Source organism: Onychostruthus taczanowskii, unplaced genomic scaffold, assembly GCF_017590055.1.
Source record: "Onychostruthus taczanowskii isolate IOZ18803 unplaced genomic scaffold, ASM1759005v1 scaffold14, whole genome shotgun sequence".
Taxonomy (NCBI): Eukaryota; Metazoa; Chordata; class Aves; order Passeriformes; family Passeridae; genus Onychostruthus; species Onychostruthus taczanowskii.
Window position 1 is genome coordinate 3,538,720 of NW_024498573.1, and position 14,083 is coordinate 3,552,802.

Genomic DNA, 14,083 nt, shown 5'->3' on the forward strand with positions numbered 1-14,083 from the left:
GGGCCGGCTCGCGGCGGGGCGACCAATGGCAGGCCGGGGTGCGGCTGTTGCCAGGGGGACAGCGGCGGCAACGGCCCCGCCCGCACCGGCGCCGGCACCGGCCCCGGCCCCGTAACGGCCGCCACCGGCCCCGACCACCGGCCCTTATCACCGGCCGCGGCCACCACCGGCCCTTACACCGGCCCCTACAGCGGCCGCGGCCCCTACACCGGCCCCGGCCACGGCCCCTACACTGGCCCTTACACCGGCCCCGACCACCACCGGCCCCAATCACCGGCCCCTGCCTCTACCCTATGAGCAGTCGCGGCACCCAGCCCAGATCCCAAAGCGGTCGGTCCGGCGGGGCGAACAGAGCAGACCAAAGACTGGGCGCGCAGGAGCAGGACAGCCGGTACGTGGTCCGGTGAGCGGCTCCTGCCCTGCGGAGACCGCTGTGGGGCCGGGGATGGGGCCGCGCAGGTTCCCGGATCCCTCAGGCTGTTGCAGGGGAGAGACGTCAGCCTCTGGCCTCTTGCAGGTCGTGGGGACCCTTTTCTTCCACCGCCCCCACGCTCGGGCCTATGACCGTTGTGGGGCAGAGCGTCCTCCTCCAAGACCGCAGAGGTAGTGTGAAGATACTGCACAGGGCCGAAAATATGGACCCCTCATTGGGCATGGACATAGACAGCAGGTGAGAGCAGAGCTGGGTACAGGCCCCCCAGGCCCGCTGTGTGCCTGGGCAAGGGCAGGCATTTGTCCTGTCCTGCAGTCCAGAGCTCAGTGGGTGTTGACATGCCACCTCCCTCCATGCAGGATGTCAGCGAGCAATCTGAACCAGCGCCGTGATAGTTCCCACAGCACACCGGTAAGGCCCATCCCTGCTCCACTCATAAGTCCCCTCATCCCTGCTCCAGTCATAAGTCCCCTGCCCTTAGCCTCTGCACCTCTGCCCTAATGCACCGTCGCCAGATACAACGAGCCCTGCGATCGTTCACCATCCCACTGGAGAGGCTGCATGTCATGAAGGGCCACATGATGCAGGACATGTGCAAGGGGCTGAGCCGCCAGACACATGCCGAGGCCAAAGTGCGGATGCTGCCCACCTACATCTGCTCCACTCCCAACGGCACTGGTAAGGCAGCCCAGCCTGAGGATGAACTGTTCTGCTACTGGCTGCTCTGCACATCTCACTGGAGTTGACCCTGCAGGTGCTGGGGAGGGGTCAACCACTCTTGGATCAGTTATGGGGCCCATAACCTTCTCCTCTGCCACTCCCCAGTGCAGGGGCAGTAGCCAGAAGCTTGTTCCCTTGGCCCCTCTGAGAGTCTCAGGCTCTCAGAAGCTTCCCCCATGGGTGAGTGACTGTCCCTGGGACAGGGCAAGGAGCAGATTATGGGAGATCTGCCACAGGGAAAGGCCTCTGCCTGACGCTGCCTCTGTTTCCCCATAGAGAAGGGCAACTTTCTGGTGGTGGAGCTGTGCCAGAACCAGGTTCGGACCCTGTTGGTGACCCTCTATGGAGATGGAAACATGAGCCCCCAGATGATGTACAAGATCTATGACCTGCCAGAGGACATCATGCAGGGCGAGGGGGAAGCGGTATGAGGAGGCCATGGCAAAGGGTGGCTGGTGCTGGGCTGCCCAGCATCATGGAGGCTCAGCAGGGCTCCAGGCTGGTGTTGGAGCTCAAGGCTGCCTTTCACAGCCTGGGTACTGAGCAAGGCAAGCAGCCCTTACCCCCAGTCATGACTTTGCAGCTCTTTGACTTCATTGCACAATGCCTGACCCAGTTCCTGGCCGAGACCATCAGCTCTGACACCAACATCTCTGAGCAACACCTCCCCTTGGGCTTTGTGTTCCCCTTCACCTGCCAGCAGACGCAGCTGGACAAGGTGAGGGGGAGAGCCCTGTCCTGGGCCATGTCCCAGCACAGCAGCAGTGGGGAGAGGAACCATCCTGGTGCCAGAGGTGAATGACTCTGCCCCATGTTCTCCACAGGCAGAACTCCTCTCCTGGTCCAAGGGCTTCAGCTGCAGTGGTGTGGTGGGGAAGGACGTGGTGCAGCTGCTGCAGTCAGCCATCAATAAGCATGCTAAGCCGGATAAGCAGGAGGGGGAGGGCAATGGGTCAGGCAATTGGCTGTCCTCGTGGAAGGGCAGGAAACCCTCTCAATCTGCTCCTAGCCTGCCCTTCCAGGTGGAAGTTGTTGCCCTGATGAATGACACTGTGGGCACCATGATGACCTGCAGCATGGAGGGGAGGGCCTGTGAGGTCGCCATGGTTGCAGGTGAGACTTGGGCACCTGTCTCACCTGTAGGTGAGACAGGCGGTGGGTGCTGGGGGGGCCGTGCTGGTGCTCAGCCCCATCACTCCTGCAGACAAGGGCTCCAACTGTTGCTTCATGGCCGAGGCGTACCTGGTGGAAATAACAGAAGAGACCAGCGGGCGGATGTGTGTCAACACTGAGTGGGGCTGCTTTGGGGATGATGGCACCCTGAATGACATCTTGACGCCCTACGATGAATCTGTGGATGCGGAATCTTCCAACCCTGGGGAGAAGAGGTGCTCTTTCTCCCCCAGAAAGGACAGGCTCTCCATCTATCCCTGAGCATGTCAGGCCCACCATCAGGAGCACACATTCCTCTGCAGTGCTCCTGGGTGCTCTTAAAGGGCCAAGGAGTGCTGCTAGGGAGGCATGACTGACTCCCATGTGTGTTGAAACCCACGCAGGTTTGAGAAGTTGGTGGGCACCCTGTACCTGGGGGAGCTTGTCAGGCACGCGCTGGTTGCCCTGACTGCTGAGAAAGCTCTCTTCACTGGGACCAATGCTGCTGTCCTGAAGGAGAAGGGAGTGTTCACAATGCAGCATGTTCTGGACATTGCCAAGTGAGTGTCTGAGGACCAGGAGCTGCTGTGGGTGGGAAGATGGGGGGTGATGGATGGGTGTTCCTGGCTGTGGGCTGGTGAACCTGCAGGTTGCTGCAAGGCTGTGATCTGCCTTCTAGCAACGAGGATGGCATAACTGAAGTTAGGAGGATTCTGGAGGTTCTGGGGCTGCAGCCAAGCGAGCGGGATTGCGGCCGGGTGCAGCAGATCTGCCGGGCAGCGGTGGCACGTGCTGTCACGCTCCACGCCACTGGGCTGGCTGCCATCCTCAGCTACATGTGCCAGACCCGGGATTTGGAGTCGCTGATGGTCAATGTGGGGGTGGAAGGAGAATTGTACGCAGGCTACCCCAGGTGAGGAGCAACACAGGGCTCCCAGTGGGGTGCTACCCCAGTGGGATGCCTCACACCCAGCCCATGCTATTCTCTTCATCCTGGGCAGGTTTGAGGAGGTCCTGCTGACTGTGTCAAGGCTACTGTCCCCTGAGTGCATGGCCACCATCCTGCCCTCGAGAGATGGCTCTGGGCGGGGGGCGGCCATGGTGACAGCAGTGGCTTTGCGCCTGGCAGCCCAACGCCGTGTGGTGGACGAGGTGCTGGCCCCGCTGCGGCTCACCCGCGATGATCTGGTGAAAGTGCAGGCACTGATGAGGGAGGAGATGGATCGGGGCCTGGGTAAGGAGACCAATTCCAGTGCCTCTGTCCGCATGCTGCCCACCTACGTTAATCACACACCTGATGGCACTGGTAAGGGACAGGGACACTGGCAATGGGGTGCTGAGGAGGCTGTGGCCCTGCTAATGCACTCTGCTGGTTCCCCGCAGAGAAAGGCGACTTCCTGGCACTGGACCTGGGTGGGACCAATTTCCGTGTGCTGGTGGTACACATAACAGAGGAGGGCATCACCATGGCCAGCGAGATCTACGTCATCCCAGTTAGCATCACGCAGGGCAGTGGCGAGGAGGTGAGGCTGAGGAGCTGTGACCAGTGGCTGGGGCGAGGGCATTGCCTCCCTACTTGGTCTCCATGGGGCCATGATGGGCTGGGAGAGGCTCCCCCATCATTGCCCCAGCCTAGGCCATGCTCACCATGCTCACTATCCACAGCTCTTTGACCACATCATCGACTGCATCGTAGACTTCCAGACGAAGCAGAACCTGGTGACACAGATGCTGCCTCTCGGCTTCACCTTCTCTTTCCCCTGCCAGCAAGTGGGCCTGGATAAGGTGAGGGAGTGGCTCCAGCACCAGGATGCTGGGAAGGATCCCAGGATGTGTGCTGCCCTGGCCTCTGATCTGGTCATTGTTGCAGGCATTGCTGCTGACCTGGACCAAAGGCTTCAGCGCCTCAGGCTGCGTGGGACAGGACGTTGTCCAGCTGCTGCGGGACGCTGCCAAACGCAAACGGGTAGGGAATGTCTGGTGGCCTGTCCCTGTCCCCATGGTAGGGGGACCTGCATCCAGGCAGTGTCAGCCCCAGGAGCTGTCTGCACGCCACTAGACCACGTGTCCCCATCTCCTATTTGGCAGCACTTAGGGATGCAGGTGGTGGCTCTGGTCAACGACACGGTGGGAACCATGATGGCCTGTGGTTATGATGACCCCAAATGTGAAATCGGCCTCATTGTGGGTGAGGAACACCTCTGCATCCAGGAGGTCCCCTGTCTCCTCACCACCCCTCTACCCCCCATGGCATGGCCACATGCCTCTACCAGACCTGCTATGGGGGTGACACCAGCATGGGGCCTGCAGGGACGGGGACCAATGCCTGTTACATGGAGGAGATGAAGAACGTGGGCACTGTGGAGGGGAACGAGGGCCGCATGTGCATCAACATGGAGTGGGGGGCCTTTGGGGACAACGGCTGCCTAGACCATCTCTTCACCCACTTCGACAAGGTGGTGGATGAAACCACCATCAACCCGGGCAAGCAGAGGTGGGTGAGGGCCCCGGGGCACAGGGGGCTGGGAGCGGGTGGCTGTGCCTAGCTGAGGCTGTGCCTTGGATAGGTTTGAGAAGCTGATCAGCGGCATGTACCTGGGCGAGATCGTGCGTCAGATCCTGCTGGCAATGACAGAGAAAGAGCTCCTGTTCCAAGGCAAACCCTGCCCCAAGCTCCAGACCAAGGACATCTTCAAGACCAAGTTCCTCTCTACCATCGAGCTGTGAGTGTTGGGTTCCCATGTGTTCCCAGAACTCAGGGTGGGGGTATCAGAACACCAGGAGGGGAGCCAGGCTACACAATGTGGCACAGACAGGGTGATGGGGACAGTGATGGGGATGGGGACTCTGCTTCTAACAATGGCACTGGTCTGGAGCAGCAACGGGCTGGCCCTGCGGCAGATACGGTCCATCCTGAACGAACTGGAGATCGATGCCAGCTTCGAGGACAGCGTGCTGATGCGGGAGGTGTGCCAGACCGTGTCCCTGCGCGCCGCCCAGCTCTGCGCTGCTGGCTTGGCTGCTGTGGTGGAGAAGATGCGGGAGAACCGAGGCGTGGACCAGCTCTCTGTCACTGTTGGGGTGGACGGCACCTTGTACAAGCTGCACCCCTGGTGAGTGGGGCCAGGGCGGCAGGCACCCATGGGGCATCCTTGCCCTATGAAGGGGTCTGTGGTGGGAGGCATGGTGTGCATAGGGTGGGAGAATCAGTCCTCACTCTCCCCTTCCATCCTGCCTAGCTTCTCCAACAACCTCCAGAAGACACTGAAGGACCTAGCACCCAAATGTAATGTGACCTTCCTGCTATCAGAGGATGGCTCAGGGAAAGGGGCCGCGCTCGTGGCAGCTGTGGCCGATCGCACTGCCAGCGCCATGGAATAGTCACCATTCCAATAAAGATCTTTGGTCTGCACCTCCAGCCTCTGGGGGGATCATGGGGGGCGTGGGGCAGCGCATGGCCGGGCACAGCCCCACGTAGCAATATATATCGAATTTATTTACATTCACGTCCGGCAGACCCCCCGCCCGCGGCACCGCTATGTACATAAGGCCAAGTGTAAATACTTGAATGCACTTAATACAGAATTAAAAAAACGGGCTTTACACAACACGGCACGGGGCCCGGGGCCGCCTGGCCCCACACGCAGACACCACGACGGCACCGCACGCACGACGCACACCCCGTGCCCCCCCAGCCCCCCACCGTGGGGCCCTGGGACCCCCAGGGCTGGGCTGAGTCCTGCTGCCACAGTGCTGGAGGGGCCTGACTGCCATGGGGCAGGTGCATCCTGCCCTCCCAAAGGGGCCAGGTAGCCCTCCCCGTGCGCTGTGGGGCAGTAGGAGCCTGGTGGGCCAGCCAGGGCCCCCCTTAGCCCCATGGTGGTGGTCCCCTGGGACCTGCCATGCTCAGCACTCAGCCTCGGAGAAGAGGGCACCGTCCTGCTTGCCGACCTCGGCCACGGCGGCAGCCAGCTGGGAGAGGTTGCCATTGGGGAAGTGCCGTGCTTCCCACAAGTTGAGGATCATGGCTGTGGGGCTGGCCTTCGAGGCGAAGAAGCTGAGATGGCTGGAAGGGGACAGAGGGACCATGTCAGGGCACAGGGATGGCTCCACATCCCATTATCAGCCCCGTGCTAGCCTCACCTTGTTCAGCAGCCTCTCCCGGGATCCCACAGCATTCCAGCATCCATCCACAGGTGCGGGATGAGGCCAGAACCCCTGCTCCCATCCATACATACCACCCCATCCCCAGCACTGTCCTCAGTCTGCATTACCTGTCAAGGTTGAGCTTTTGTGCCAGTGTCCTCCAGTCGGCTCCCCGTGTGCCCGGCGGGTCCAGGCTGCTGATGATCTTTTGGCGGATGAGGAAGGGGATCTTGAAGGCACTGGGGCCCACCAGAGCCGGGGTGCCCACCTCATCGGGGACCAGCCAGTCTGAAAACCTTGTGTCCTAAGGGAGAGCACGAGCAGAGAAGGAAAGGGATGTGAGGCAATGCTATGGCCACCCCAAGGAGTGGCCCAGTCCTGCCCTCACCTTGGCGATGTTGAAGTTGACAGTGAAGCTCTGCCCGTCCCCCTCCACCTGCCAGACCCAGATCTTGCAGGCCAGCTCACAGGTGCTGGTGCTCAGGCGCTCCAAGGTGAAGGTGCAGTGCAGGAAGGGCTGCAGCCCACTCCAGATGTGGTAGAAGGGGATCTCCTGCAGTGGGGGTGACAGAGCTGGGGGGTGTCAGAGTGGCAGGGACACCTCCCTAGACCTCTATCCCCATCCCCACACACTGGCCAGACTCCTCACCTGGTAGCTGGCGAGGAGCTTGCTCTTCCAGAGGGAGCTGGGCATGTCGTGGATGGAGAGGCGCAGGGTGTGGTAGCTGTCCTTGAAGTGCAGCACCCGGGGGGCTCCGATCAGCTGCCCTCCCAGCTGCTTCTCCAGCTGGATCACCTCCTGCCAGCACAAGCAGCAGTCAGGCACGAGATGCTGCACACCAGGAGCGCAGCTCTCGCTCCAAGCCGGGACGGGCAGGCTCTGGGGACCCCGGTACCTTGAGGACGTCCTGGGTGTCACTGAGGCAGTAGACACGGATGTTGTACTCCAGCGAGGGGCAGGCGGCCGGCGCAAACAGGACCAGCTTGAGGCGCTTGGAGGCCGCCATGCTGAGGGACTCCCCGACCAGGGCAAAGCGCCCCAGCTGCTCCGTGAACACGTAGCAAGCCTGCGCTTCCAGCTGGCAGTAGTACAGCTCTGTGCACGGCTCAGCGCCCAGCTGCAGCACGTCCTACGGCACCCAGGCAGAGACGCACCTCAGCCGAGGCTGTCCCTCCTCCATCCCTGAAACCCCTCGCCCCTGCTCACCTCCCACGTGCCCTCGCACGACTGCTTCTTCAGCCGGATGCTCCAGTTCTCAGCACTGGCTTCCACGCAGTGCCCCATGGCCAGGATGGCAGGGCGGGTGAGGAGGACCCCGGGGGGGCCACAGCTGACGATGGGGCTCAGCAGCGTCTGGCAGCCAGCCAGGGGCAGCCTGGGGCAGCGATGGGGGCAGCTGAGTCAGGACAGAACCCCCTCCAACAGCCCCATGACCCAGCAGCCCCAGCACCTACCTCACCTCCTCCTGCTTGTGCAGGGTCAGGTAGACCTCATAGATCTTCCCCCGTGGGATGGCATCGGGTGGGATGAGCAGGCTGATCCCTGGGTGGGAATGGGGGTGCAGGCAGGGTGTGAGCCCCATGAGGACCCTGCCTGGCCTGGGCAGTGCTCTGGAATCCCCACCCTGCTGTACCTGTGTTGGGGATCATGAGCCTCCCCCCCAAGAAGTTGAAGGTGCCATAGGCCATGTTGTTGGTGCCGCGGGGCAGGGAGCGGAAGTAGCTCTGCGTGGAGAGCCGGGCCACGAAATCAGCACCCTCGGCGGCGGGCGAGCTGTGGTGCAGCGTGTGCCGTCCAGCACCCAGCGGGCTCAGCAGGTGCCCGTTGGGCAGCTGGAGCTTGGCAGGGCCATCCTGGCGTGGGCAGAGCGAGCCCTGGTAGGTCATGGTGGTGGTGCTGAGGTCTGGCTGGATGGTGAGCAGGCTGGGGTTGTCTGCAGCACAGAGCAAGCGACTGTGGTGCTGGGGCAAGGCAGAAACAGGGGGTCCCCAGCAGTGGTACACGGGCACAGATTGAGAGGGCATGGGGCACACAGTCCCTGCCCCATAGTGAGGACCCCATAGGGCACAGCCACCGCCCCTGGAGATCTGACCCCATGTGGCATAGAGCACTGACCCCACAGTCACAGACTCTTAAGATGCAGAGCTCCTATCCCTGGGTCAGGGATCCCTAAGGCAAAGAATCAGCCCAAGACCAGGGACCCCACAGGGCACAGACCCCAACCCAGGGATGCCCTGTAGCAGACAGCCCCTGCCCAGAGACCCCCTGGCAGGTATGGCCACCTGCAGGTCCAAGGGACACCCTGTCCCAGTGTGGGTGCACTGTCCCTGCAACACTCACTCACCAGCCTTGCTGGGTTTGATGCTGACAGGCTGGAAGCCGGCGGTCAGGATGGAGGAATCGGCCACATCAGCATCCAGGCCCCCCTTCTTGCGGCAGTACACCAGCACCCCCACCAGCAGCAGCAGCACCAGGCACACGGCCACGGCCACCAGCCCCACGTACAGTGCTACGTCCTCTGCGCCGGGGGCAGCTGTGTGGGACAGGACATCAGCACACACGGCCACCCCCCAGTCCCCTCTCCCAGGGGACAATCCTGCCATCCCCACCGTGCTCACCGTGGGTGCAGAGCTCAGAGGTGCAGTTACGGGTGTCCAGCTCGGGGCCATGACAATCCCGGCCTCCGTTGCGCGGCGCTGGCTCCGAGCACTCGCGGCTGCGCCAGTGGGTGCATTCGGCCCCACACTCCGACCATTTGCTCCACTCCGACCAGGCGCCGTCCACTGCAGGCACAGCCTGGGGTCAGCGCCCTGCTGTCACCCCCCTTCCCTGCCCCGGGGCCGGCAGAGACGGACACACAGGGGAATTGGAGGACAAGACATCTGGTGGGGACAGGGACTGCAACGGGCGCAGTGGGGAGTGCAGCATCGGCACGACGGGGCGGTGGCGGTGCCCCGAGCAGGGCGGGTACCTGGGCAGAGGGTGGTGCAGGCGGTTTTCTGCACGTTTTGGCCCTCACAGAAAGCACCCCCATTGAGGGGTGTGGGGTTGGTGCACGTCCGGCTCCGCTTCTGCCAGCCCCGTCCACAGCTGGTGCTGCAGCCTGACCACTGCGTCCACGTCGACCAGCCGCCGTTCACTGGGTGGAGAGGGACCCGTCAGCGCCCTGCCGCTAAGGGGACGCAGGGAGGGACAGGACAGGGAGAGTGACACCAGGACAGCATGGTGGGGACTGGCGTGGAGGGGCCATACCGTAGACAGTGATGGCAGCAGAGGCGCTGCGGCGACGGGCCACGATGTTTTTAGCCACGCAGGTGTAGTTGGCGGTGTCGGCCAGGCGGGCCTGACGCAGCACCAGGCTGTGCTCTGGCGTCACGTAGACGTTGGCATCCAGTTCTGGGTCCACCAGCTCCTCGTTGCGCAGCCACTCCACCTGTAGGGCACAGGGACATCACTGGGTGCCTGTCTGGGGTCACACACGTCATTGTCCTGGGTGAGGGGTATCCCCAGCCACATCCTGTCCTGCCCAGCTGCAGGGACCCACCTCGGCGGGGGGGATGCCCTCGGGAGGGCGGCATGGCAGCACGATGCCCTGCTCAATGGAGACCTCCCTGGCTGTCGGCTCCTGCTCAAAGTTCTTGCGCAGATCTGGGGAGGCACAGGGGTGAGATGGGGGGCTGGGGCCAGCGCCCCGCACTCTGTCCTCACAGTCAGACACTCACAGGCGATGCGCACGAAGGCCTTCTGGCTCTTGGTGGTGCCGGAGGAGCTCCAGGCCACGCACTGGCACCAGTACTCCTCCAGCCCAAAGATCTTCTCCACTTGCTGACGGGTGACCTCGATGCGCACTTCCATCACTGGCAGCCCTGGCACCGGACAGTGGCGCGTCACACTGGCATGCCGGGAGCTGTCCCCGATGCCCCAGCCCCAGGCAAGCCCCGCCAAGAGTGGCACATGTGGCTCCCCAGGAGTGGGGCTGGCACCGCCGCTCCCGCTGGCGCTCACCCGTGCTGCGGTCGGTGCTGTGCTGCGTAACGTGGTCACCTTGGTGCACCCACTCGCCATTGCACTTGAAGTAGATCTGGGTGGCAGGGGTGGCACGGCAGGCCAGGCTCACTGCCTTGTTCTTCACAATGTAGACATCCTCCGGCTCCAGCTGGAAGTGTGGCAGCAGGTCCGAGGATGCGCCAGATGCCGGGTTGGCCACGGTCGCGCTTTGCTGAGCACCTGTGGGGAGATGGGGCTCGGCCACCTCCACGTGCCCTGGCTGGGACATCAGCCACGCCGGCACAGCCACATGCCACTGGCCCTGTGCCTCCCCGCTGTCCCTTTCACCAGCAGTGCGGCAGCCCTCTCCCACCCTGCCATCCATCAGGGAAAGCAGCCACGCGGTGGCTGTGCCCGCTGAACCCTTGCCGATCCCTCATGTCCACACTTAGCACTAATGAAAAGGAAATGTAGTGTGACCAACAAGGGCCATCGCTCACGCCTCCGGGGCGCCTACCACCCCCTTCTCCAGCACGCTGTGAGGCACTGACCAGGGGCCACATCCTGCCCTGCTGCACCCCAGAGTGGCACAGGGATGCTGGACAAGTAGGGGTGACACGGCAGGGTGGCACAGCAGTGCGCCCTGTCCTGTGCCACTGACACCCATGCTTACATGGCACATGAGGGCTGGCTGTCCCCAGGGTGGGGAGGATGGCTCGGTGCTGGACACACATGCCCTCATGGGGACAGCAGTGCTGGGGACATGACACATGGCACAGTCCCACGACATCCACATCTCCCAACCCAGACAAGGCCACTCTTCTCCCCCCACCCCGCCGGTGCCTGCTGTGGAAAGAGTTAATAAAACAGGGCCCTAAATAAGCATTTGATTAACAAACGATAAAATAGCGATTGTGTCACTGAATGAAGCTGTAATTGCTGCTGCTAATTGGCTGGTTAGGATTTAATAAGCAATTAAATGGGATGGAATGCGCAGTAATTAAGTACCTTCGTTTGGCAACCACCAGCCACTCCCCATGTGCCCGTGGGACCCCACTGCCTGTGCCCAGCCCGGCTGGCTCCCGCCCGGCACGGCCGCCTGCGTGACAGGAACGCGAGCGACACGGGGGTCCCTTGGGTGCTGCCTGAGTCCCCCAGGGAGAATCCAGGCCCTGCCGCTCCCCCCAGCTGGCTCAGGCCCCTCGGACCGGGGAGTGGGTGCCGACGAGCCCACCGCGATGCCCGCCGGGACGGGCAAGGTGCGGCAGCTAATTTACGCAGGGAAGATAAACGGCGACCATAACGCGCCGGTTATTACCCCATCAGCACTTTTACAATGTCACTGGCAATTAATTTAATTAAAACTCCTGTCGGGGATATACAGGCATTTCATATTTCACTGCTTTAACGACCCCCCCAGCCGCAGGCTGGGCCGGCCCGGGGGTCACGGCACGGACAGGCGCTGCGGTCCCCGGCGCGGTGCTGTCCCCGCGCCGGCTGCGGCACAGCTCGCCGCATCACCCGCGGGTCCCACCGCTGTGCCTGCTGCTCGGGCACCCCGGGTGCCCACACTGCCCTACCCGCGCTGGCACGTGGGCTCCGGGAAAATAAACCCGATTTATTTATGAAATGCCGTGTTTGCTGCTGCACAGCATCGCGGCTGCCTCCCGCCCGGGCGGCTGTGGCAGACGCGCCGGGTGAACTGTGCTGCGGGACCAGCTTTTTAATCACACGTGAAATGAGTACAGCGATTGCCGAGCTGCGTGTCTATCCATCGCGGCTGAGTGGAGGGGCGCAGGAAGCCTGGGACCAGCAGCAAGGCATGCAGGAAGCAGGATGGGTATGGAGCCCCCGCAGCTGCCCACCCAAGCGGGGTGCTGGGTGCCTTGTGGGCGGGGTGGGGGGAGCATGGGCAGCAAACAGAGCTGGGGATGTGCAGTGAGCAGCAGAGCCGGGGTGCTGCCCAGCCCTGGATGTCTGGCTGCTGAGCATTGTGCAGGCACTGGTGAGGCTCTGTGCTGTGGTGTGGGCATGGATGGAGCCATGTGACACAGGCAGGAGGCTGGAGCTGGCCTGGAGCCCTGTGAGAGAGCAGGGGAGCTATGTAAGATCTGGGTGCCCCATGCACCACAGACACCCCCTTCATGACGGGTACCCTACACCGTGGGCTCTGCACGCACTACAAGCACCCCACACACCCTGTGACCATCCAATGGACCATGGCCACCCCATGTGTCAGTTATGCCAAACACCTCGTGCACTGTGGATGCCACACACTCCGTGGGCACCTCACATCCCACGGGCTCCCCACACTCTTCAACCACCTCCATGCACTGTGTGCCCCCCATATCCTGTGGACCCCTCCACGCCACAGCCGTTCTGCACAGCGTGGGCATCTCCCCCACCCCAGACACTCCCCCCAGCACAGGCACCCTGCTCCCCATTGCTGCCACCTGCACGCACTGCGGGCCCCCCCGTGCCTGTGGGTCCCCCCCCAGCGTGGCACCCCCAGCCCGTGGGTGCGGGCGCAGCGTGGGCGCCCTGTGGGCAGCGGCCCCCCACGTGGCGCGTGCCGGCTCCCGCATCCGCCCCGCGCTCACCTGCCGCTGCGTTGCCATGGAAACTCAGTTATGCCAAACACCTCAGGGATCTCATGCACTGTGGATGCCACACACTCCGTGGGCACCTCACATCCCACGGGCTCCCCACACTCTTCAACCACCTCCATGCACTGTGTGCCCCCCATATCCTGTGGACCCCTCCACGCCACAGCCGTTCTGCACAGCGTGGGCATCTCCCCCACCCCAGACACTCCCCCCAGCACAGGCACCCTGCTCCCCATTGCTGCCACCTGCACGCACTGCGGGCCCCCCCGAGCCTGTGGGTCCCCCCCCAGCGTGGCACCCCCAGCCCGTGGGTGCGGGCGCAGCGTGGGCGCCCTGTGGGCAGCGGCCCCCCACGTGGCGCGTGCCGGCTCCCGCATCCGCCCCGCGCTCACCTGCCGCTGCGTTGCCATGGAAACAGGCGAGATGCTTATGTCACCTTGGCAAAGGGAACCGGGGAACTTCGGCGGGGACGGGGAACAAGCGGATGGGTGGGGGGGACCCTGGGTTCCACGCACCCCTCGCCCCTCCCTCACCGTGGCAGGGCGCAGCCTCGGCCGCTCTCCCTGCAGCCAAAGGAGCGACTGGGAGCTCGGTTTGCTCCAGCGCCGATAAATCTCAGCCTGTAAAGTCGGTGCATTAAGCAGGGCTTTAATATCAATTATCCTCCAAACACGTGGGCTAACGAGTGCTGCCTGATGGAGGGGAAGGGTGGTGGGCTGGGGAACAAGTCTGAGACACCCAGCACGGGGTGCCGAGGGGATGGGGAGCTGCTGTGAGCTCTGGGCACCTGCCCCTGCCTTTGTCACAGCACTGTGGGACCCCCAGCTGCTCCCGCCCCCCATGTACAAAGCTCCCCCTGTTTCCTGCCACCCCAGGTGGTCACACAGCCTCTCACCGTAGCACCTGGGCCCCCCAGCAGCAGGAACACCAGGGGTACTGGTCTTACTGGTCGAGGAGAGAACACAGGACACTCCACTGCCCATTTTGGAGGGTGGGGGGGACACTTATAGGACACACCAGGCTCCCACGGGTGCCCCA

At 63.1% G+C, this 14,083-nt stretch overlaps 2 protein-coding genes across 2 annotated transcripts; one reads left to right on the top strand and one right to left on the bottom strand.

Moving 5' to 3' along the window:
* The first annotated feature begins 6 nt into the window (after positions 1–6).
* On the top strand, positions 7–5,686 carry HK3 (hexokinase 3). The gene is made up of 19 exons (XM_041397850.1): positions 7–391; positions 518–670; positions 793–844; positions 949–1,111; positions 1,430–1,578; positions 1,737–1,871; positions 1,978–2,266; positions 2,358–2,541; positions 2,710–2,865; positions 2,985–3,218; positions 3,307–3,611; positions 3,689–3,828; positions 3,971–4,090; positions 4,176–4,271; positions 4,394–4,493; positions 4,616–4,799; positions 4,873–5,028; positions 5,185–5,418; positions 5,545–5,686. Exons 1-19 carry the CDS (start codon positions 294–296, stop codon positions 5,684–5,686), a joined length of 3,090 nt encoding a protein of 1,029 aa, XP_041253784.1. The 5' UTR covers positions 7–293.
* Positions 5,687–5,786: 100 nt separating this feature from the next.
* Positions 5,787–10,824, bottom strand: UNC5A (unc-5 netrin receptor A). The gene is made up of 15 exons (XM_041397847.1): positions 10,458–10,824; positions 10,175–10,318; positions 9,997–10,100; positions 9,705–9,885; positions 9,424–9,591; positions 9,071–9,235; positions 8,797–8,985; positions 8,086–8,385; positions 7,907–7,994; positions 7,659–7,827; positions 7,348–7,581; positions 7,101–7,250; positions 6,840–7,004; positions 6,580–6,755; positions 5,787–6,371 (listed from the first exon to the last, which is right to left on the bottom strand). Exons 1-15 carry the CDS (start codon positions 10,822–10,824, stop codon positions 6,212–6,214), a joined length of 2,760 nt encoding a protein of 919 aa, XP_041253781.1. The 3' UTR covers positions 5,787–6,211.
* Positions 10,825–14,083: the final 3,259 nt, after the last annotated feature.